The sequence below is a fragment of the Bos javanicus genome, chromosome 2, assembly GCF_032452875.1.
Source record: "Bos javanicus breed banteng chromosome 2, ARS-OSU_banteng_1.0, whole genome shotgun sequence".
NCBI classification, from domain to species: Eukaryota; Metazoa; Chordata; class Mammalia; order Artiodactyla; family Bovidae; genus Bos; species Bos javanicus.
This window is the reverse complement of record NC_083869.1, coordinates 16,905,883-16,930,677: the sequence shown is the minus strand read 5'-3', so window position 1 is coordinate 16,930,677 and position 24,795 is coordinate 16,905,883. Positions and strand designations below refer to the sequence as shown.

General features: G+C 34.5%; 1 protein-coding gene across 2 annotated transcripts in view; it reads right to left on the bottom strand.

Moving 5' to 3' along the window:
- CWC22 (CWC22 spliceosome associated protein homolog) overlaps nt 1-24,795 on the bottom strand; it is a 62,422-nt gene that overhangs the window by 13,628 nt on the left and 23,999 nt on the right. For both annotated transcript variants that reach the window (XM_061433937.1, XM_061433947.1), the window contains exons 5-14: nt 22,247-22,486; nt 16,547-16,675; nt 14,012-14,180; nt 13,680-13,733; nt 11,355-11,490; nt 11,050-11,256; nt 10,894-10,956; nt 6,042-6,146; nt 4,354-4,435; nt 783-843 (exon numbers count right to left, since the gene is read on the bottom strand). In XM_061433937.1, coding sequence (XP_061289921.1) covers nt 783-843; nt 4,354-4,435; nt 6,042-6,146; nt 10,894-10,956; nt 11,050-11,256; nt 11,355-11,490; nt 13,680-13,733; nt 14,012-14,180; nt 16,547-16,675; nt 22,247-22,486 — 1,246 coding nt within the window. The remainder of the gene's footprint in view (nt 1-782; nt 844-4,353; nt 4,436-6,041; nt 6,147-10,893; nt 10,957-11,049; nt 11,257-11,354; nt 11,491-13,679; nt 13,734-14,011; nt 14,181-16,546; nt 16,676-22,246; nt 22,487-24,795) is intronic.

The following is a 24,795-nucleotide window of genomic DNA, read 5'->3' as shown; positions in this document are numbered from 1 at the left end:
GAATTAGGAAAAAAAAACAAAAACTAAGATAATCTTTTCAATCTAACCTTTATTACCCTTGGTATTAGGGTTCCATGATATTTTGAACAGTTAAGTGTATGTACTGAGTTATAAGGCTACGAGTCCCATGGGCTAAGAGGGGGCTAAAATGTACTTTATGGATAGCTGAATCCCTGACACCTTACAGAAAGCCTGACATATAGTATATGTTGAATGTGCTCAGTTGCTAAGTCATGTCCGACTCTTTGCGACCCCATGGATTGTAGCCCACCAGGCTCAGACTCTGTCAATGGGATTTCCTAGGCAAGAATACACAGTGGGTTGCCATTTCCTTCTCTATATATGCTGAATACGTTTTGTTAAATGAATTAATGAATGAAAAAAAATGGAACAGGTTCTTCTATATCCAATTCAAGTAATGTAACAAGTATGGTGACCTTTGCTTCTATGACAAAAGAATGCTTTAGTGCATAAAGTAGATGGACCAGGTACTTCACTAAAGAACAAACTTCCTATTGTATTTAAGGCACAATTTGATTTATAGGCAACCACTCAGAAACCTATGTAAAGTGTGGTGGTTCAGAGAAACTTCCTCCTTTTCTCACAGCTCAAACAAGCAGTTCATTTAAATCCCTGCAATGAGCAGTGTATATGAAGCACTGAGTTACTGATTCATTTCATGAAACCTATTAACTATCTTAAACATTTTTATAACATACATATATATATTTTATAACATATATATATATATATTTCCTAATAGAAAAAAAGTACTAACTTACTGTCTGACTCTCAGGAAACTCCATTTTTAGCAACTTGTGAGCACATTCTTCAAAATCTAAACTGTAGAGATAAAATGGTCACAATAGTTAGGTTAAAAATAGCAGCATATTTAAGTTGTAGCACTCTTTCATATATAAGAATCTTACCCTAATAATTGTCTAAAATTTTTCTTCTATATTTTCATATTACTATATTGTATATATAAAAAAGATAAGGTTTTTAACTCTACAAAGAATTAAGTACTGATACATACTATCACATGGGGGACCTTGACTGATGCTAAGTGAAAGAAGTCAGACGTAAAGACCACATATAGCATAGTTCCATTTATATAAAAAGTCCAGAATGTACAAATTCATAGACATGGAAAGCAGACAAATCTTTTATACTGCTAAATATTTCCATTTCTCCCTGATCCAAGTTAGGAAGAGGTAAAAGATGTTTCAAGAGCCCAGCATGACATCCAGAGCTTAATCACCACACTTACAAGTTATCTTGATTCATACCCAAACATAGGGCTTTTATATACTATATAAAAAGTTATTATAAAATAATAAATAACTAAAATCACTTACAAAGAAAAGAATTTGTTTTTGTACAACATTCATATAAATTGCATGAAAAATATCTTCAATATGCTTTGCTTAGAGAATTATCAAACTCAGTGTGAATTTGATTCAGGAATAATGCCAGTATCTTTTGATAACAGCAATATAAAATAATCACCCACTGAAAAATAATGATAATGAATTTAGTTTTATAGTTCTTCAGTAATCCTCAGCTTCTATTACTTATTGGGTTTCACAAGCACAAAAGGGTAATAATTCAGGATTGTAGAATGGAATTAAAAAAAAAATGAAAAAAAAAATCTATCAAGAAAGAGCTTTCATAACATGTAATATTAAATAATAACTAGAACTAAGATTAAAATAGCTAACTGTAGTTGATGAACTTCAATAATATAGCAATACCAAAAAGTATTTTAAAAAATGTGACATTTTCTAGTTTTTATTTTTTAAAAAACAGTATTTGGGAAAAAAATCCTATAATTTCTGAAAAACAAGTCAAGTAGTTCATGGAAAATTTTTACAACTTTCCTTTTGTCTAATAAGTGAAGAATCAAAGAGAAAGTATGACAGTATTTTCCTTGTTCTTGTTTTATTTGAAAAGTATTTGGTGACTCCCTACCATAATTGTTTTGAAGTTGCACTAAATGTAAATATTAAAGAAATTATTAACTTTGCTTGCTATTTTAAACCAAACATATTCTAGAATTAACAGTGACTGAGGGAAGGGTAAAGAAAATAGATTTTATATAATGCCAGTTTTCAATGGTTTGTTGATGTCTCCAATTAAGAAACTTCAAATTGTTAAGGATATTACTCCAGTAATACAACATCAGACTGGAACATCACTTAAAACCAAGAACAACCCGGAATGTCCAACTTTTAATAGCAAAGTTAACTATGTAGTTCAATGTTTGCATAAATAAAAGAAGACTGTTTAAGGAGCCAGAACAGTAAAAAGATCAGAGTATTGGTTAGGTCAGTCAACAAGTATAAAAGGAAAGAAAATTTAAATAATAAAATCCCCAAATAGTTCAGTCACCAGAACTTGGTTTTGTTCACAAGATTTCCAAAAGTGAACAGTTTATATAAATAATCTAACCTCCTCTCAAAATAATCACTGTTGATATGTTAGTGTATTATTTCTAGAACCTGCACACATACTTATACAATTAAGACAATGCTATCAGCATGATGCCATATATTCTGTATTATTATCCCCAACTAACATTAAATCAGACCACTTGCCCAGTAATTCTCCATTAACCTAATTTTTAATAGTGGCATTAAACATGAAAACACTTTGATTATTCATATTGAGCAATACGATTTTTCTCTCTCTTTTGCACTGAATAATGCTCTGTATAATTCTCTGCCAATATGTATTTCTTTAAGAAACATAATGAAAAAGAAGGGTCAAATGGCAATCAACTAAGCCATTGATTCATGCTACCAAAAGGCTTTCCAAAAGGAATGCACCAATTTAAATTTCCACCAAAAATCTTTCTGTGTATCTAATTGAAATCATCATTACTACTGAGTACTGTTGCTTTAAAAAAAATAAACCACTTCAGCTGTTTTAATGACCAATAGTACTTATGCATCTAGAATATTTGTTTGATAACATTTTTATGTTTTACTTATAATCCCATTACCTGAGTCTCCCAACCATGTTCTTTAAATACCTTTTTATCAAAGTTGTCTTTACTTCCTAAAATTATTTTTACTAGGCATTTAGGGGCTGAGAACATTTGACAAATAACATATAAGACAGTATTTATTGTACTATTACTAAAATTGGTAGAACTTCTATCAGTGTCGGTCACTTGTCTAGTGTTTTAGTTTTTCTAACATTTTTGTGTGATTCAGAGGTTATTGTTATCAAGGTTAGATCACCTAAAAAATAAAGTTTCTTTATAATAATCATGCAAAGAGCTCCACTGTGACTCTTCAAAGTTAATGTTAACAGCAAAATTAAAACAATGAATCTGCTCTTTACAACTGATTAGCATTGAATTTCTTTAAAAAGGACAAACAAAAGGTCAAACTCTAAAACTCTAAGAATAGCTACTTATAACAAAAATTTCTCATTATCCACTTTTAAGTTTGTATAAGAAAATATTAATTAGTCTTTTTCTTTCATGTGAAAGGCCAAGAAACACATAAGGGTAAAGCAAAAAAATTTCTAACTAACGTTTTGCTGTTTAACATTTCTCTTTTTGAAGATGAATCTAAGCCAAAAACTTTTCAGACAGACTGAAAACAAGATGACTCCTACTTATGAATCATTTTTGCTATTACATCATAGTAAATGGAAATATAAAAAACTTAGTAACAAAACAAAACAGGGAAAATATTCCTTCTCCACTGTAAAATAAAAACATGGTGCCCACTAAATCAGTAGGTTGATTCCCACTGAAAACAGATGTACTCAGCATTTAATATTTTCATTTATTTCTGTTTAAAACTAACCTCACAGCCTTCAAAGGGAAAAGGTTGTTTTCATGACATCATAGCAGTTCTTGCTTAATATTACTTCAAAGAGTCCTTAAAACCTTCCTAAGTCTACTTCCTACCTCCATTCACATTCATTTCCATCTGCACAACAAATCAGTGTCCAAATATCACAAGAGTTTCTCTGCTTAGAGCCAGAGTTAGAAAGCAAATTAGAAAAAAATAAAACATTAAACTTCCACTACACAATACGGTGCGAACTCTGTAATACAGAAATGTTTTCAGATTGTTGGTAATATTTAATTATACTAAATGACATAACTTAAAAAAATTTTAATTAGGAAACAGTTAAAAGTAAAGACAAATTGCTCCTGTAGATTCCTAAAAACAGTAGGAATCTACACTCTGGGACTTGGGATGGTGGAGGAGAGGCAAGCAGTTGGAGAATCCCTGCAACAGTATCCAGTTTTCTGTCACCGGATTCTAACAATCCCATCTTCTTGCCCATCCCCTGTCAAAAATTAGAATCAACTGAGCTACTGTATCTTACCTTGATTGAATAGCGAGATAAATGGTACGACGAAATGAGACTAGATTAATTTCAGTTTTGTCATGAATAGTCACCTTTTGTCCTGAAATTAAACATAACAAAATTATAAAACTATAAAAATAAATGAAGAACTGAAAATGTATCCCTTTATAGTAATGTTTTCATAATCTTTTTAGAATTTATGAGTTTAATATAATATTCTCTTCTATAGTGTAAGTTAGTATTGATATTTATAGAATTCAACATAACTATTTCTAGTCTTTTGCCATATCTTAGAGTATTTTAATTGGAGAAGGCAATGGCACCCCACTCCAGTACTCTCGCCTGGAAAATCCCATGGACGGAGGAGCCTGGTAGGCTGCAGTCCATGGGGTCGCTAAGAGTCAGACATGACTGAGCGACTTCACTTTCACTTTTCCTTTCATGCATTGGAGAAGGAAATGGCAACCCACTCCAGTGTTCTTGCCTGGAGAATCCCAGGGACGGGGGAGCCTGGTGGGCTGCTGTCTATGGGGTCGCACAGAGTCGGACACGACTGAAGCGACTTAGCAGCAGCAGCAGAGTATTTTAATAAGTTTTTTGTCAGCTCAAAGAAGTCCAGAGCCAAACCAAGAAAACTATTTTTGTTTCTGGGTTACCTGCTCATTTAGACATGATAAAAGGCCACACTTAAGCTGTTGTTAGGGAAAACATTATTTCTATGTTTATAAACAATTATCTTGATTTGGAAGAACTACAAATTATGGACAGAAATTCAGGTTCAGAGAACATTAGATCATCATGACAGGTTGGATGGGTCCAATACAAATATGAATATTTGTTAAAGTTTTATCTTATCTAATGCATGAAAACTTTATAAACATTTAATAGTTTTTATTTGAATTGTATTTTCACATAAGACAAATTCTATAGTTAAATGTTAACTTGGTTAAGAGACATTTTAAATGAAAAAGACACTGGAAAAAATTAAACATATTTTTATAAATTATGTTGTAGAAGCTCTACTATACTCTAAGACAGAACTAAAATACATTATGCCCTAGAAGGGAGAGTTATACTTTTAATATTTTCTGTCAGTAATGCCTAACACGGCTCTGGACATCAAAAATGTAACATAAGCAAATAGTGACCAGTGTATATATATTCTGGTGTTTTAATGGAGACTTAACCGAAGTAAAGTTCTGAGCTTATTTTCCTATGAAATAATATAACCAAAGCTGAAAAGGAAGGACATCATGCCTGCTTCTGTACAAATATAGCTTTTGGCTTCCCCAACCTATTTTTCCAAAATGAAGAGCAAATATCTAGTCACTCGCATCTGTCACATTCACGCCATAGTAACATAAATCACATGTACTCAACATGAATGCACCTTTTTCATAGTTCAAAATCAAAGTCATAAAACATCAAATTTAAATTATGCTGGTATTAAAAAATGAATTTCCTTGTTTCATACTTTTAAAGCAGGCTCTTTCAACCTTGCCAATGCTGATATTTTGGGCTGGATTATACTTTGCTGTGAGGGGCAATCTTGTGACTCATAGGATGTTTATGAGTCCTTGCTTTCACCCACTAGTAACAGTAGCATCTCTCCCAATACTCCACAGATTAAGAATCACTGTTTAGAGGATCACATTAGATTATTCTGGGAGTATATTTTACAATTTTATTTGCAGCTACACTTTTACCTTCTTCATCTTCTTCTCCTTCTTCCTCCTCTTCTTCCTCCTCCTCTTCACTACTTCCAGCATCTTGGTCTGTGTTTGAGTCACTATCTCCTTCATCAAGAATTTCTAAAAGAACAAAGTTAAGTTTAGGAAAACATGAATGAGCAAGGGATATAAACGTACCTCATTCTGGGGAGATAATTCTCAGTTCACTACAACCCACAGTGGTGTAAGAGTTTATCAGCCAACAAAGATGATCACACAGGTCTCATGTTACTACCTAGGTATTCAGAGGGCATTATAACTAATTAGACTAGAGAAAACCATAAGTATAATTCTTCTGCCAGATAGAAAGCAGCCATGAAATAAGCAAGGGATGAGAAGAACAAAGAAAAAGTAGATGAAGGTTTTCCAAAAGAGCAGGAGCACTGGAATGATAAATTAGGAAGAGAAATTAGCATAATGGAGAATGTAGTCAAAATATTACTAGTTCATCACCAAGAAGATAAGTCTATTATAAAAACCTAAGATGAGCAATAGAAAACAAGAATATAGCCTAAGAAAGTTTTCTGAAAGACAAAAAAGACAGAAGGAAAAAAAAAGCATAATTTAGTATTCACTCCCTGATGGCTAAGATGGTAAAGAATCTGCCTGCAATGAGAGAGACCTAGGTTCAATCCCTGGGTCGGGAAGATTCCCTAAAGAAGGTAATGGCAACCCACTCTAGTATTCTTGCCTGGAGAATCTCATGGACAGAGGAGCCTGGAGGGCTACAGTCCATAGGGTCATAAAGAGCCGGACACGACTGAGTGACTAACATATTTAGGTAGTGAATGAAATTTAAACAGTAGTGAGACTTTTATTAAAATGTATACCTATTAAGTAGAACATTATAATTAATTGATAGAATTTTCATATGTGCAATAGAAATGGAAGTCTAAAGACCTTTAAAAAAAACCGGAAAGATAAGCACTTCATTGGACTGTCATTTCTTAAAATACAACTCACATTCAGAACTATTCAAAATTGTGATGTAAAAGACTACATGAGGTCTATCATCATGTTAACAGTAATAAATGACAAAAACTAGAATCATATTTTGCCCAATGGTATGTGTTCCGTAAGTCTGACAAAAGATTTTACAAACCTGGCCAACAATCCCTCTTTGCATTTTTATTATAATCAGACAGATTTTAATACAGTTTTGGGCCAACTAATTTTTAGGAAAATTCTAATTTCCTTATATTTAACTAAATAGTATAAATCAGGAGTCACACGTAATGTTAGCATAAACCCACATACTAGAGAAACAAGTCATTTTACAAAAGTGGAGAGTTGTCATTCAGCCCTTAGCTGACATACAAATCTCTTCAAGAATATTTCTAACCAATGTGACTGCAAGAAATGATCTGCAGTGTCTAGTTTATTATTACATAATGTGGTTCAGACAGACCTTTAAAAGGGGAAACTATTTAGTATTCAACAGGAGGAAGACCGGCACTCCTGCTGTTTTCCCAAATGCTATAAGACCTAAAACACAAGTACACCTAGGTCACTCTAAGGTGCTAATTACTAAAGCTGTGCCCACTTCCTGCCGCGGTCATTTTTTTTAATGCCGACTCTAGAAGAACACTTTATGAAAGAATGAAGGTCAAATGGATTGTCTAGCTGTTTACATCATCCTCTCTTATCCCTTCACTTTAGAATCTACTTACTAAAATCATTTAGGCAATGACAACTGGATTTTATTAACTAAATAAAGCAGTGGTTTCCAAGTATGGTCTGTGAATCCTGGAGGAAACCACTGAGACCTGCCAGGTGGTCTGTGAAAGTGAAAGTGAAGTTGCTCAGTCGTGTCCGACTCTTTGCGACCCCATGGACTGTAGCCTATGAGGCTCCTCCGTCCATGGGATTTTCCAGGCAAGAGTGCTGGAATGGATTGCCATTTCCTTCTCCAGGGGATCTTCCCGACCCAGGAATCGAACCCAGGTCTCCCGCATTGCAGGCAGATGCTTTAACATCTGAGCCGTCTGTAGGTCAAACTATTTTCATAGTAATACCGAAATATTATCTGCCTTTTCACAGTGCTGACATCTGAAATAAAGATGCAAAGGCAACAGGAGTTAAAACCTGCTGCATCCTGAGCACAATCAAGGTATCAAGCTGCACAAGCACTCATTGTACTTTTTGCTGCCACACTAATGTAGAAGGAAAAAAGTTTCATTTAAGAACGCCCTTGAAGAAAAAATATAAAATTATTAATTTCATTAAGTCTTAGCCCTTGAGTATTGGCATTTATAGTAGTTTGAGTAAGAAAATACGAAGTTTATATATAGCACTTCTGTTAAAAGACAAATGCACAATGGTGATGGTTATCTCAAGGAAAAACACTTGTGTGACAGAGGTGCAAGATGAATTACTTATATTTTTCATTTTTACTTTAAAAAATGGCAAACAAACTAGAGTTATTAGGTATTTACCAGATATTTTCTAAAATATAAACAAAGTAATACTGTTATTTCAAGGAAAATAACCAACAGTTATTTTCAGATATTTGCCACAATCATCAAATGAGTCTTCAAGAGAATATCAGAATTCTGGAAAACACGTATCTATTCCTATGAGCTTGACAGCTTCCCAAAACATTAAGATTTTTCTGATAAAGACAGGTGGTAATATGAATAAATGTGATTTTTTGAGAATATATTAATGTGTCAATTTAATTTGGATAATGTTAACCCGTTAATACTTGGAAGATGTGAATAACTTAGTGCATCAGTATTTTCCAAATGACTGAGGAAACATGTTACAAAATCATGCTTGGGTAAAAGATCCATTCAAAGTGACAGGCCAACAGATTTTAATGTTAACAAAATAGGAACATTAATGGATGTAATTTCAGGTTTCACAGTGCAATCAAATCATTAGAAACTACTAGCTATTAAATATTTAATTGGAATAGTGTTAAACAGAAATATACACAATTATAATTCTGAAAAGGCTATACTCTTCCCTTTCCAACTACATGTCTATGGTGAGGTTAAATTTCCTTCATATATTTCAATCAAAACAACCTACTGCAACAGAGTAAAATCAGAAGCAATATGAGAATTCAATTTTCCCATTAAGCCAGACACTAAATTGCACAAAATATTTAAAACATACCATTCTTTTTCTTAAATTTCTTTGTTCATAATTATTTTTATAAAAACATGTAACTTTTGCAAATATGTACTAGGTTTATTATTGTTATTTTGAAATGACCTAGTATTTTTTATAGTCTCCCTTTAAATTTCTAGTAAGTAAATGTCAATAGATATAACCCACATAAACAAAAGCTCTTTGGAATTCTCAATAATTTTTAAGAGTATAAAGGGATCTTGAGACCACAGAGTTTAAGGAATGCTATAGTAAAGAAAAATACTACTTTCTTGGCCAACTGCCAAGAACCTAATAAAGAAATGGATGGGGAATTCCCAAGTATAAAAAAAGGAAGCAAAAAAAAAAAAAAAAAAAAACCTCTATAAAGGTATAATAAGAATTCTACAAAATTATTGGTATCGTTTAGGGAGACTATGGAGAAGGAAATGGCAACCCACTCCAGTATTCTTGCCTGGAGAATCCTGTGGATGGGGGAGCCTGGTGGGCTGCTGCACAGAGTCGGACACAACTGAAGCAACTTAGCATGCTTGCATAGCAGGGAGACTATAGAAAAAGAAATTCATACGAAAAGAACAAAATAGATTGAAGGGGTTTCTCTATGTTTGGAAACTAAATTTATTAGAGAAAAAGGAATCTGGCATGTCCCTATTGTACCAGATTTTAGGATAATGTATAAAATGGGAAGCTTCTTACACTTTTACTTCCCCTTCAACATTCTCCTTCTAAGAATGATTAAAGCACAGAATGCAGCAACGACAGAGTTCTACATCTCTGCTCTCTCTTCCGAGGAGCTTTCAGAGCTGTAAGTATTTGTTAGGTAAAATCACAACTCAAGGAAAATAAACTTATAAGATTATTACAGAATTATAATATGTAAAATAATATAAATAATTATATATTAGAATGATGTAAGTAGCTCTGAATATTAGCTTTAGTAGAAAAATAATGACACACATTAAAAAAAAACAGTACAGTGTCTAAATACATGCTCTGTGGTAAGACAAAGTACTGTATTTTATTTATCTTTACACAAACATTTACTCCTGTATCAAAAAAGTAACTTACTCTAGGTGACTTAGCTAGTAATGGCAGAAACAAAATACAAACCATTATCTAAACAAACAGTGCTTATGGTATACTAATGATGTTCAAATGATAATAATCAATTTATCCATGAAGTATATTAAGCTACTGTGATTGATTTTATCAGAAAGATATAAATCTGCCTCAAGAAATAATGAAGTGTAGAACTTTATAACACAGTATAGCACTTAATCAAATACTAAATTGGTGGCAATTTAAGCAGCAACTCTTAACTGGAAGTGAGGTTAAATAACGGCCATTGTAATACATGGATATTTCTTAAGAGGGATGAAGCTGAAGAGTTACATAATTAAATAGAGAAAGAGGAGAAGGAAAATGAGTTAAATAATTTAAAAGTAATACCATGGGTAGGACTTCCCTGGTGGGCTATAGTCCTAGGGTTGCAAAAGATTCTGACATGACTTAGAGACTAAACAACAACAACAACACCATGGATAAGCACTAGAAAGAAAAATAATGCACGGGCAAACGGTGAAAAGAGAATGGCTTCACAGAGCAAAGATTCCAGTAGGCAGGGGTCAGAGTGATCTATACCATTCTATCAGTATCACACAATTAAGTAAACTTCTTCTTTTAAAAGGAAATTATTTTTTAAAGTTCTACATACCCTTCTTAATAGCTCTGTACTTCTCTTCATTCTCCATAAAATTAGGATCCATCTTGAAAACATCTCAAAAATAAATAAACACAAGTTAAGTTAGTGTTTATTTTCGATACTGACATTTGTTTGTATGCCACTTCCCAATGCCCACCCCTGACTTACTAAGAACATCTTCTGGATTATAGTCGTCTTCCAGAGGAAGCATATGGGTGAACTGATCATCTTCTTCCACTAAATCAAGTCCTTCTAGGATAACAGGGTGGTCCTTGAATCCATCCTTCCTTACAGCAAACATCACTTCAATCATATATTGAACCCTTTTGTCAATTTCAGACTCATGGAGAATGTTTCGAAGCCGTTCAAATATAGCTAAAATTAAACACAAAGAAAATAAAAATAAACACAAAGCACTACATATAATAATACTCAAACTAAAGCTCAATCTCAAACCAAGGATATATATTTACCATTGATCCCTCTTGGTGACACTTGTGTTAATTTGAGACCACATTCCTTAAGAAAACCAATAGCTACTTCAACACTGTCATCTGTTGGTCTTTCCAGAAGCAAAGTGAGCATTTCTAAGCATAAAACTTCATGAGCCTTGAATAGAAAGAAGACATACAAAATTCTTTCACCTGTATTAATCTACTACTGATGGTAATTTTAAAAATTAGTAAGTCTAGTTTTTACAGTGATGGTATTGTACATATGATGAGCAAAGTTTCATAATGTACATAAAAATACTCCAAATATGGGATACAATTTTTCTTTCACTTCCGTTATGCATCTGCAAAGAATTTCCTGATGATTTTTCCAAAAATCTTAATTTACTACACTGGATACTGGATTACTACATCTAGTTCTACTGGATAGAACTAGATGATTTATCTCTAGCAGAAATATTCCTCTTATACTCTCTATAATAGAAAGATACATTATCTTTAAGAAATGTCATAATTAACCTCAAAATAGAAGTTAAAGTCATTTATTAATTTTTAATCTGAGATATTTTCATAACTACTATATGAAGAAAAGTAACATGATTCTTTTTATAATATCCTTCTCCATGATCACAACTCTATATCCATTTCCCAATTCATTCTCTCAGCAATTCTGTTAGCAAACAGTTCTTAAATTACATCAATACTAGTTTTCTCAGAAAATTTCTTTCTATAGTTTATAGCATACAATGACAGTTTTGAATACTTCTATTTTTATTTAAATCAAACTCTACACTGGCCATGGTCAAAGTTTAGAATTTTATAAACACCACCAAGTAGAGAGGGAATAAAAGTATATCGAGAAGCTTTGCTGTAAAAGAAAATGGACTTAGGAAGCGTGTTTAAAAGACCATACATATGCCTTTTAAAAACTAGACTCTTACTTGAGATGGAGAGACAACTTAGGAAAATATCCTCTTCATATCTAGCACAATATCAAAAATAAACATTGAATTTATTTTGGGAAGACAGGCAAGATTGAACAGTCTTACATTAGGGACAAGAAAATACTGCCCTGTACCGCAGTTTGGAAGATGCAAAATACTTATCATTTTAACTGGTTTATGTGAATGCCAAAAATATCTCCAAGTATAATATATATTCAAAAAGTGAAATATATCTGTGCTGTTATAGTCTGTGAAATTAGGTTTACAGACATGTAAAATTATGTTTCTGTGATCTTAAGTAGAAAATTATCATTGTAATATGACTAGGTTAAAATCTAAAAGGTTTCTTAAAGTGAGTACCAGAATTTCATGTAGCAAAGAATTAAAATATTATTAAATGTTAGAGAAATAAGATTAAGTCTGTCTTCAAAATTCTTCCTCTTATTTATAGATATAATTTTTAAAAATAATACATATCTGAAGGAAAACTGTGAGTATGGACAAGAGCAATTTTACTGTTTTCATTTTTAAAATGTGGCTCAGCTGGTAAAGAATCCACCTGCAATGCAAGAGACCTGGGTTCAATCCCTGGGTTGTGAAGATCCCCTGGAGAAGAGAAAGGCTACCCACTCCAGTATTCTGGCCTGGAGAATTCCATGGACTGTACAGTCCACAGGATCACAAAGAGTCAGACACGATGAGCGACTTTTACTTCCCCCTGGAGAATGGAATGTCAACCCACTCCAACATTCTTGCCTGGAGAATCCCAGGGACAGAGGAGCCTGGGGGGCTACAGTCCATGGGATTGCAAAGAGTCAGACAGTAGTGAGCGACTGACACATAACCTAACTTAAGATAACAAATCAAAACTCTCAGTGGATAAATAAAAAAAAAACACAAAAACTAAATAATAAAATGATAAATTTTTGCATTTAAAACAGATTAAAAGTATTTAGTACACAATATTTTATAAAATGATTCTAAGAATATATGAGTATTTACATATACCATGTAGTTATACATATGAATATACATATATATATGCAGTTGTGGGGAATAGCATTTTTTAAAGAATATCAGCTGTTAGGCTTTCTTGAACACTAGGTACAGGGAAAAGAGAAGAAATAGTACCTTTTAAAACAAAAACACATTATAGTCTTTGAAGGAAAAATATGCAGTTAAGTAACCACGTAGAGTATTAAGAGTTTGATTAATTTACTAACACTTGTCCTGGGTTCCTCTTTACATTAAAAAATGCATTTATTATAGTTCTAAAATTAAAATATCATTCAAGATACTTTTCTGAAGGACTGTAAGTCAAAACAAAGTTCTCACTGAAGTGGCATCAAGCCTGTGGTCTAATGGCACTGAATGGCACCAAATTTTGAAAATACTTACTTACCACATTTTGATTAATAAGATGTGCCACAAATTTTGAAGCTGTCAGACAAAGTGGCTGGAAAGGGAAATTAGAGACAGTTAATCTATAAACTAAAACAAATTTTCATTTATCTATAGAGTCTACAGTTTACTTACACACTCTACTTAAAATATGTAACATGCAAGGTAATTTTAATGTGTTATAAAATAAAAATTAGTATATGTGAAAACATGACATTTCTGGAACAACAGAAATCAACATCGCTTACTAAGGTTGATTCTGAATTACTATGGTTGATACGGTTTATTAGTCTGTTATCTGTAGCAGTCTACCTACAAGTCGATTACATATACCTTATCATTTCTCCGATAGCCTTTTCGAAAATTAAGAATTAATCTTTTGAGGATTAACTCTCCAATTTGTGGAAATTTCGAGTTGATAATTGCCACTAATGCTGCATAAACATGGGTGAAGATTGGAGAAGCACTCTGTGCTTGCAAAACAGATCTGGATAGCAGGCCTCTGGTTAAAAGAGAAAAGAAAAGGAGTCAACAATACTCACTGATTTCATTAGAAGGAAAAAAATTCACCTAAAATCCAGCTATATTTAGTTCAGTTCAGTTGTTTAGTCGTGTCCGACTCTTTGCGACCCCATGAATCGCAGCACGCGAGGCCTCCCTGTCTGTCACCAACTCCCGGTGTTCATCCAAACTCATATGCGTCAAGTCAGTGATGCCATCCAGCCATCTCATCCTCTATTGTCCCCTTCTCCTCCTGCCCCCAATCCCTCCCAGCATCAGGGTCCTTTCCAATGAGTCAACTCTTCGCATGATGTGGCCAAAGTATTGGAGTTTCAGCCTCAGCATCAGTCCTTGCAAAGAACACCCAGGACTGATCTCCTTTAGGATGGACTGGTTGGATCTCCTTGCAGTCCAAGGGACTCTCAAGAGTTTTCTCCAGCACCATAGTTCAAAAGCATCAATTCTTCCATGCTCAGCTTTCTTCACAGTCCAACTCTCACATACCATACATGACCACTGGAAAAACTATAGCCTTGACTAGACGGACCTTTGTTGCGAAAGTAATGTCTCTGCTTTTGAATATGCTATCTAGGTCGGTCATAACTTTCCTTCGTCTTTTAATTTCATGGCTGCAATCACCATCTGCAGTGATTTTGGAACCCCAAAAAATAAAGTCTGACACTGTTTCCCGATCTATTTCCCATGAAGTGATAGGGCCAGATGCCATGATCTTAGTTTTCTGAATGTTGAGATTTAAGCCAACTTTTTCACTCTCCTCTTTCACTTTCATCAAGAGGCTTTTTAGTTCCTCTTCACTTTCTGCCATAAGTGTGGTGTCATCTGCATTTCTGAGGTTATTGATATTTCTCCCAGCAATCTTGATTCCAGCTATATTACTTCTCTGTAAATCATCATAAGAGCTAAATCAGAACTAAAATTTCACTACCTTTATCTAGAGGAAGAAACTGTCTTACTAATAAATTAAAACTGATTTTGAGGAAATAAAATTTCAATCTGTACTTATATAAAATAGATTTAATATAACTTTTTTCAAAATTTTTTCTCTCTAAATATAAATCTTCTTTTCCAGTTGCTGTTCATTACATCTATTCATGAATTTAAGTTCTTAACTTCTTATATTAATTCACTTAACATTATCAAAAGTGAAGGGAGAAAAGACCTGCTTCAAAAGTACTGAACTTTGACTTAAAGTAAAATTTCCACTATGAAATTTTATATGAAATTCATATAAATTAATTCTGTGATGAAAGACAAATTGGGGTGGTTTCCATCTAAAAGACAGGCTTAAGTCTACTGTTCATGAAAATAAAAGTGAAAACAATATTCCTGAGAGATAAAGACATACGTAAGCACTGAAGAAATAATGCTAAAACAAGGACAGGAATATAAAAGGTTCTACCTTCTAACTCATTTTGAAATGCACATGTTTCTATCAATGTATACATTTGATAAGAAGAGAGATACAAAACGGGCTAACTGAAGAGTTATTTTTAGCAATGTAATAACAAACAATATTTGATTGTCAAAAGGCAAAAAAACTATCATCTGTCATACCTAAACCTGATACTCATCGTTATCAGGTTTAGGTATGACATCTGAATCACTAGAGTAGAAACTGAAAAAAGATAACTCAGTTTATAAACAGTAACATCTTAAATTACCCTTGTAACTTTTGAGTCTGCTTCTTTCTGAATAAAATGAGAGTGCTTTCCCGTGGCTGCCTCCCGGTCACCTTACTGACCCCCACCACGTGCTACACCTTACTTTATATATATATATATATCCCAAAGTTTTGCACTGATGATCTGGGTCATATGGGAAAATAGTCCTCAGATTTTAAAATAAATAGAACATAGAATATTTCTATTTCCTGATGAGTTAAAATATCACAACTACTTAGAAACCACACAGAAAATGGTTGCTATTCCCTTCTGCTTTTCTAAAATTTATTACTTACCTTTCTCATTTCTTTCACATTCCCACTTTGCTTTCATTAGAAATTAAACTGGTGTGAGGAGCACTTTGTGTATATATAAAGAAATTAAATATTTATTTTTATTCATGCGTTTAAATTATTGGAAGTATTCAGTCAATAAATAACTGTGCCAAAATCATTATATGACATCAAAGCTTCTCAAACAGTAAAAACCCCACACAAGCTCTAATAGTTGAGTTTAAGTTATTTGTTAGTAGCTTACATATTTATAACAACTGCATTTTAAATACTCCTTGAAATTTTCTTTGAAATGAAGTAGCATAATAAATGAATGATTACTTTTCATGTAGATATTACTTTCCATTGAAAAAGCGCTATGAAATACTACAAATAAAACAGCCAATGCTTACCTTCCTCTGACTATATTTTCTTGAAGAAGTTCTTGAATAATAATACCGATATTGGAAATGTTGACTTTGTTGATCAGGCCATTGATAGATTTCTTCAGGGCTTCCCAGCTCATCCTCTGATATGCCAAGCTAAAAAGAATTGATTTTAATAAAGATGAAAATTCAGTCAACAATTACAACAAGAGGTTATAAGAACACAAAAAATACTTAGTGTTCCTTTATTTTTGAAATAATTTTCACAAAATGACCCAAAAGAACAATAAAATATATGAACACGTGGATATAGAAATTATACCTAAACCATATCTTATTCTCCATATATGTTATACTCATTTACAAATTCCTTTTAATAACATAATAAAATAATACAAGGACATGTAAGGATAACATTGTTCTTATGTCCATATATGTGTGTATTAGTAGCTTGGTCGTGTCCGACTCTTTGCAACCCCATAGACTGTAGCCCACCAGGCTCCTCCATTCATGGAATTTTCCAGGCAAGAGTATGAATGGGTTGCCATTTCCTTCTCCAAAAGGAACTATAAAAAGAAAGGAAGTGAAGTCGCTTAGTCATGTCTGACTCTTTGCGACCCCATGGACTGTGGCCTACCAGGCTCCTCCATTCATGGAATTTTCCAGGCAAGAGTACTCGAGTGGGTTGCCATTTCCTTCTCCAGTCCATATATATTGCAATTTATAACATTTATTAGTTAGATCCAGTACATGCTTATTTTATAACACTTAATTTACTAAACTTGCCTTTAAAGGAAATATTTTAAAGTAAAAGCAACTATTTTTTATTTAAATTACAATATATAATACCTAAATATAAGCTGTAAAAAGGAAATTTGGTATTATGTTCCTTCTCATAAAAGCATGACAGAAGAAAAAAATTAAGTGTTAAACCATAAAGAAATAGTATTAATCATAGAAAAAGGGAAAGTCATGGAACTGAAAGACTGTACTAAGTATATTAAAGAACATCTGTATATTTAAGCAGTAGTCCCACAGGCTTATTAGCTGAATGCTAGATGGCTACACTGGTTTTTTTTTTAACTTCGAGCATAGGTAAATTATTTAGTCTAAATGGGTTTCTTTAGGTTGAACTTGGTAATATCTAAGGTCTTTAAAAGCTCAAATTCTACAGTTTTTATAATTATTTCTCTGTGGAATATGATTTCAGGTGCAAAAAGTCTCAACCTTTCCTTATATTTCTCTGGCAGTCTGGTGAAGGTGATGAACTTCTTAGAATAATGTGTAAAAATATATACGATAACAAAGGATACCAATCATATTGAAATAGAGCTTTCAAAGGATGAAAACAACAAAAGTTTGATAGTCTATGTGCTTCTTAACACATTATATAGCAAGAACTGGTAGTAGGCATAATAGCTTCTTTAATTCAAGTAGCATAAACGGTATTTTGAGGTATTTGTAACAAACAGTCTGTTAATACTATGGTCTGCTGCCTACATTCCTGATAGAAATGTTAAACTACATCAATTTTAAAAGATGCAATTATTTCCAATTCACATTCATGGACTGCCTGAATTTTATCCAATGACCTCTTGAAAGTCTATAGGTTAAGATTCCCTGTTTTGAACTTTCCTACACTGTTGATGATTGACTATGCCAAAGCCTTTGACTGTGTGGATCACAATAAACTGTGGAAAATTCTGAAAGAGATGGGAATACCAGACCACCTGACCTGCCTCTTGAGAAACCTATATGCAGGTCTGGAAGCAACAGTTAGAACTGGACATGGAACGACGACTAGTTCCAAATAGGAAAAGGAGTGCGTCAAGGCTGTATATTGTCACCCTGCTTATTTAACTTATATGCAGAATACATCATGAGAAACGCTGGGCTGGAAGAAGCACAAGCTGGAATCAAAATTGCCAGGAGAAATATCAATAACCTCAGATACGTAGATGACACCACCCTTATGGCAGAAAGTGAAGAGGAACTAAAGAGCCTCTTGATGAAAGTGAAAGAGGAGAGGGAAAAAGTTGGCTTAAAGCTCAACATTCAGAAAACTAAAATCATGGCATCTGGTCCCATCACTTCATGGAAAATAGATGGGGAAACAGTGGAAACAGTGGCAGACTTTATCTTTTTGGGCTCCAAAATCACTGCAGATGGTGACTGCAGCCATGAAATTAAAAGACGAAGGAAGTTATGACCAACCTAGATAGCATATTCAAAAGCAGAGACGTTACTTTGCCAACAAAGGTCTATCTAGTCAAGGCTATGGTTTTTCCAGTGGTCATGCATCGATGTGAGAGTTGGACTGTGAAGAAAGCTGAGCCCCGAAGAATTGATGCTTTTGAACTGTGGTGCTGGAGAAGACTCTTGAGAGTCCCTTGGACTGCAAAGAGATCCAACCAGTCCATCCTAAAGGAGACCAGTCCTGGGTGTTCATTGGAAGGACTGATGCTGAAGCTGAAACTCCAATACTTTGGCCACCTCATACGAAGAGTTGACTCATTGGAAAGGACCCTGATGCTGGGAGGGATTGGGGGCAGGAGGAGAAGGGGACGACAGAGGATGAGATGGCTGGATGGCATCACCGACTCGATGGACATGAGTTTGGGTAAACTCCAGGAGTTGATGGAAAGGGAGGCCTGACATGCTGCGATTCATGGGGTCGCCAAGAGTTGGACACGACAGAGCGACTAAATTGACTGACTGACTGACACTGTTGATGGGAATGTAAACTTGAGCAGCCACTATAACGAACAGTATGGAGGTTCCTTAAATAGAATTACAATATGATCCAGCAAACCTACTTCTAGACATACCTCCAGAAAAGACAAAAACTCTAATTTGAAAAGATACATGCACCCCAATGTTTACAGTGGCACTATTTATTAACACAATAGTTAAGACATGGAAGCAACCTAAGTGTCCATCAACAGATGAACATATAAAAAAGATGTAGTATGTCTACACCATGGAATATTACTCATCCATAAAAAAGAACGGAATACTGCCATTTGCAGCAACACGCATGAACCAAGAGATTATTATACTAAGTGAAGTAAGTCAGAGAAAGACAAATATTCTATCGCTTACACATGAAATATAAAAAAATAATACAAATAAACTTATCTACAAGAGAAACATTCACAGACACAGAAAACATCTATGGTTACCAAGTGGAAGGCAAGGGAGGGATAAATTAAGATTATGGGATTAACTGATACACATAAACAACAAGAATTTACTTTGTAGCACAGGGAACTATATTCAATATCTTATATGTAACTGGGTCACTTTGCTATATACCTGAAACTAACACAATATTATAAATTAACTATGGTGGTGGTGGTGTAGTCGTTAAATTGTGTCCGACTCTTACGACCCCATGTCTGTAGGCTGCCAGGCTCCTCTGTCCATGGAATTCTCCAGGCAAGAATACTGGAGTGGGTTGCCATTTTCTTTTCCAGGGGATCTTCCCAACCCAGCAATCAAACCTAGATCTCCTGCATTGCAGGCAGACTCTTTACCAACTGAACTACAAGGAAGTTCCCAAATACTTTAATGAAATAAAAAAAAAAAAAGAACTCCTGTTTTAGAGTGCTATACCAGGTATATCAAGGAGGTGGTGGTGAGAGCTGTCTATACTGGTAAGAAACCGCATTTTATCACCGACACTGTCATCAGCAAACACTGAAGATAAAAAGCAGATGGCAGTTAATTTCATCACTGTTTCTAAATTCTCTATAGATTGCACATTCCCTTTCTGCCTGCATCTGAGGTGGAACTCCTCCTGCCCTCAACCCAACCCTTTGGTATGTTACTATACAGAGTAGTAAGCTTTATAGATTAACAACTAGCCTGATCAACAAGATACTGCTGATACATAATCACAAACTCTTCCATTAAACTTTGGTCAACAGACAATAATCAAGTATAACTGTACTTCTTAATTAGGAAACCTACAATTAACCTGATTTAGTATCTGCTGAGGAAAGACTACACTTCTGTTTCCTTTATAGCCTATAGGCAGAGTTCAACTGTATATAAAATTATCTTCTAAGAATCTACTTAAAATTGCATATATTATGGATTCTGCCCGCATTAAAAAGAAGACTCAGAGATTAATGACAATGCTTTCAATCTTTGACAGTTAGGATTGCTTTGAATGGGGTCAGAGACAGTACATATTTTTCACTAATACTTCCACTACTGCCTGCTATAACAGCAGCATGCCTGCATGATCATGAAGCTCCCAAAACCCACACAAGCAACTTTCAAATCCCTTCTCTACATAACACTGCAGGCATCACTACCAAGTGCTAGTCTATGAAACATAAAGAAAAACTTAGTGTTTTAATGTCATTTAAACATCCCCTTCTAGCTCATAAATTTTTATACTTTACTTCAAATATTTATAACTTATTTTATAAAAATGACATTTCTACCTCAAGCTAATTCTTACAACAAATTTATATTTCATTTATATAAGGTTCTCAAGTACTCTCAAGTTGCCATGAAAATACACAACAAAGATGTAGAAGACTTTCTGGACTCAGCTGGAATTGTTTTTCTTATAGTATACCTACCTTCTATCCCAATCTTCTTCTTGACTACCTGGCAACTGAGTGATCATTTCAATCTTAGGCCATAGTTTTCCTGGTTATTATCTCATTTCACTAGAGAAAAAGGCCTTGAAAACAGCTGCACTTTTCTACATAGTTTCTCATCATTTCAATTATTTTGAAAAGGGAAGGAAAGGTACTTAGAGAGAATGGTCACATATGAATTTTGATTATTTGCCTCAGTGTGGCAGAAAACTGTAAGATGTTATGGTCTAAAAAAAGTAGGGAAAAGAGAAAACTGTCAACTGCTTCACAGGTTAGTACAAGGGCTGACAAACTACACCCAAGAGCCAAATTTAGCCTACAGCCTGTTTTTGCAAATAAAGCTTTATTGGAACACAGCCATTCTCATTTGTGTACATGTTTTATCTATGGCTATATTCAATAAAATAGTGAAGCACGCATCCTCAAGTTATGTCCAGCTCTTTGAGATCCCATGAACTGTAGCCAGCCAGGCTCCTCTGTCCTTAGCACTTCCCAGACAAGAATACTAGAATGGGTTGCCCTTTCCTCCTCCAGGAAATCTTCCCGACCCAGGGGCTGAACCCACGTCTCTTACATCTCCTGCACTGGCAGGTGGATTCTTTACCACTGTGCCACCTGGGAAGCCCTATAATGGTGAAGGGGAGTAGCTACAACAGACAGGATAATGCACAAAGCCTAAAATAGTTACTATCTGTCCTTTTATAGAAAAAGTTTGCCGACTCCTGGTTTGGTATAATTAGAAAGATCCATTTTAGTTCTAAAATAGTACTCTTGATTATCAATGAAAAATGGACACCACTAATAAGCATACAACTACAAAAGGAATGGTTTGAAAACAGTAAAAGAAAAAAAAAAAAAGATAAGTGACCTTTCCTCAGACTTTTCCACTTATTCATGCAGAAAGTAAAGACGTTAAGAGCTGCTGTCAAGGAAAATATTAAGCAGAGCTCCAGTGGAGCTTCTGAAGGCAGGAAGGAAAGAAGTATAATTTGAGGTCTCTATCATTATGGACTCTGCATGTAAATTCTCAACAGTCAAGGTTAACTGGAACATAGATGACTTTTTTCAGTGAGAGTGTCACCGCCTTATATACTTAGTGGTATTGACATGCCTGTTTTTATCTGTAATCTGTTCCTGCATCATTCTGAGTTTTGCAGGAGGAATATACGCTCCACCAGTGCGAGTAAGAAGAGGATCCAGCTCCTCTTTCTTCTTCTTTGCAGTAGGTTCATCCTGAGCAGAGGAACTCTGGGTTACCGATGGTTCTGGGCTTCTTCTCCCAGGAGATGGTGATTTTCGGGACCTCTTCCGATCCACATCTCTTTCTCTGCGTTTCTCTCGGTCTCTACTTCTGTAATACATGTTTTTGATGGAGAAAAGATGACACAAAATACATTCTTAAATGAACTGCATACCAAATGAGTGAGACCATTTGGGGGCCACAGATTCAGATAAGGAAAAGGGGTTTGGTAGTGCCTCACAGAGAAAATCTAACTTAAACTAGGTCATCAAGGCTCGAGAGGATTTACATTGCGGGCAAGGTGGTGAGGGGGTGGGGGGGGCAGTGGGGAGGGAGGATGGCATTCTGCAACTAGTAGAAGACAGAATAACTACTAAAAAATGGAGCAAGGTTATTTAGGCCAGAATAAGTCGAAACAATAAAGAATAATGTATAACAGCAGTTGGAAAGATGAGTTCGACTCAGAATATGAAATCTTAAAAGACAAGCAACAGACTAAGTTTTTTTATCCTGCAAGTGATAAGAAATCATTAATAATTTGAGTGGGATAGTAACATGAAAATAGTATTTTCCAAAGACAAATTGGCCTGTGATGTATGTGATAAGTTGCATAAAGGAGAAACCAGAGTTAACCTCCAATAATAGCAATTTAGGAGTGAGACTGTTAACATAAATTGTAATTTGAAATTGTTTCCTGATAGGACTGGCAATTTATTATAAATCTCAAAATATCAGAACCTTCTGATTATTTTGGACAATGTGAAAAAATAAACCATTTTCTAGCCACAAAAACTCTTCCCTACTAATGCAGGTGACTACCCTTTGTAAAATGATTATATAATATTTTCAAACTATCAAGAAATAGCAAGAAAGAATGAATCTTTGCTGTCTGCTCTCTTTCCCCAGTGAGAGTTTGTCCACTTGGCTGCTTGCTACATACATCTGCCTAGAAGCTCAGATTATTCTGTTCATGCTTTGTGTGACCACGAGTTATATGAATAACTATCACTGTACTACCAGGAAAGCACTTAGTAGATTTTACCTAAATCTAGAGGGTATGTTTGAAATAATATGTCTTAATACATGGAAAAGAGTGCTTCTAGTCACCTACCCAGGTAGCTGTGGACAAACTGTTTTCCAACTGAAGCACAGAGACCTGAGTGACCGCCCCATGAAGACACAGCCTGTACCTACCAACACAATGTGAACAGTGGTAGCGGGAAAGTGGTTCCAAATAAAAACCCCAATTAGTCAAAGGCAGGTGCTCTGAACTCTAGCCACTGCTTTGTAACTGAGTTGAACATTTTACATCTACAGGAAAAAGCAACTCATTTTATATCTATTCTCTGTAGAGAATAGCTACAGAAGGAATTTACTGACACTGGTTATGATTCTTCTGAGAAACACCAGGTAAAACTGCTTGTTGGCTGGTAAAATTGTGTCCTTATACACTTACAGTGTTTCTCCTTCAGAGTGCAGAAGTAATAGTCTCAGTCTAAACAGAAATATTTCTCAAGTGTTTTTCTACTGTTAGCCTTTATAGTCTACATAATAAACAATGTGCTTACTTCACAGTGTGTGTGGATCAAATCAAACTTTGTATACAAACACTGGACTAGACAAGGAATTATAGTGAAGTAATACAGTCAGGGACGGATATAAACATAGGCTCTGGAGTCAGAATTGAGCTCAAATCTCAGTTTCATTATCTACTAGACAGATAACAGCAACCTGAGGTAACAATCAGTTCTAACCCACTTCCTTATATGTAAATTGTGAGGTACAGTACCTAGTATATAGGAGTTTTGACGGCATTTGAGAAGGTCTGAGAATGCCTAGCTCACCAATTATGGTGGTAGCAGCTGCTCTTATTAAAGTGTCATTACGGTGACAGCAGATAAACCTGTCTTTTGGAGGTTAATTTAATCTGACGTTTATACAGACAGGTTACATGTTAGAAAGTAAGCAGTGAAAAGGAAATTTTGGCTGCAGATATCAAATAATGCGCTTGGTTCCAAACCATGGAGAAATCAGATTAAAATTCTAGTGTGGAATAGTCTAGGTAGTCATGGAATAGATGATATGAGAGAGACATCAAAAAGGATATAGAACTATGTGAACAACAGTACATGGTAGGCAAGTTTTGGAAACCAGATGACTAATAAAGTGGGCAGTCAAGTTCTCTAAGACTCAAGTAAGAATAATTTATACTTAGAAAATGGTAACTTCATTCTCAATGTCCCTCTGCCATTATGTAAATTAAGATCATTCAATATCATAAATGACTTTCATTCAGTAAACAATCTCTGAAACTCACATAAGCCAATTCCTCATATAGCACAGTATAATGAATAAAAGCTTGAGACCTAGAGTCAGACAGACGAGGACTTGTCACTGACACACTTTTAAAACATGAACAA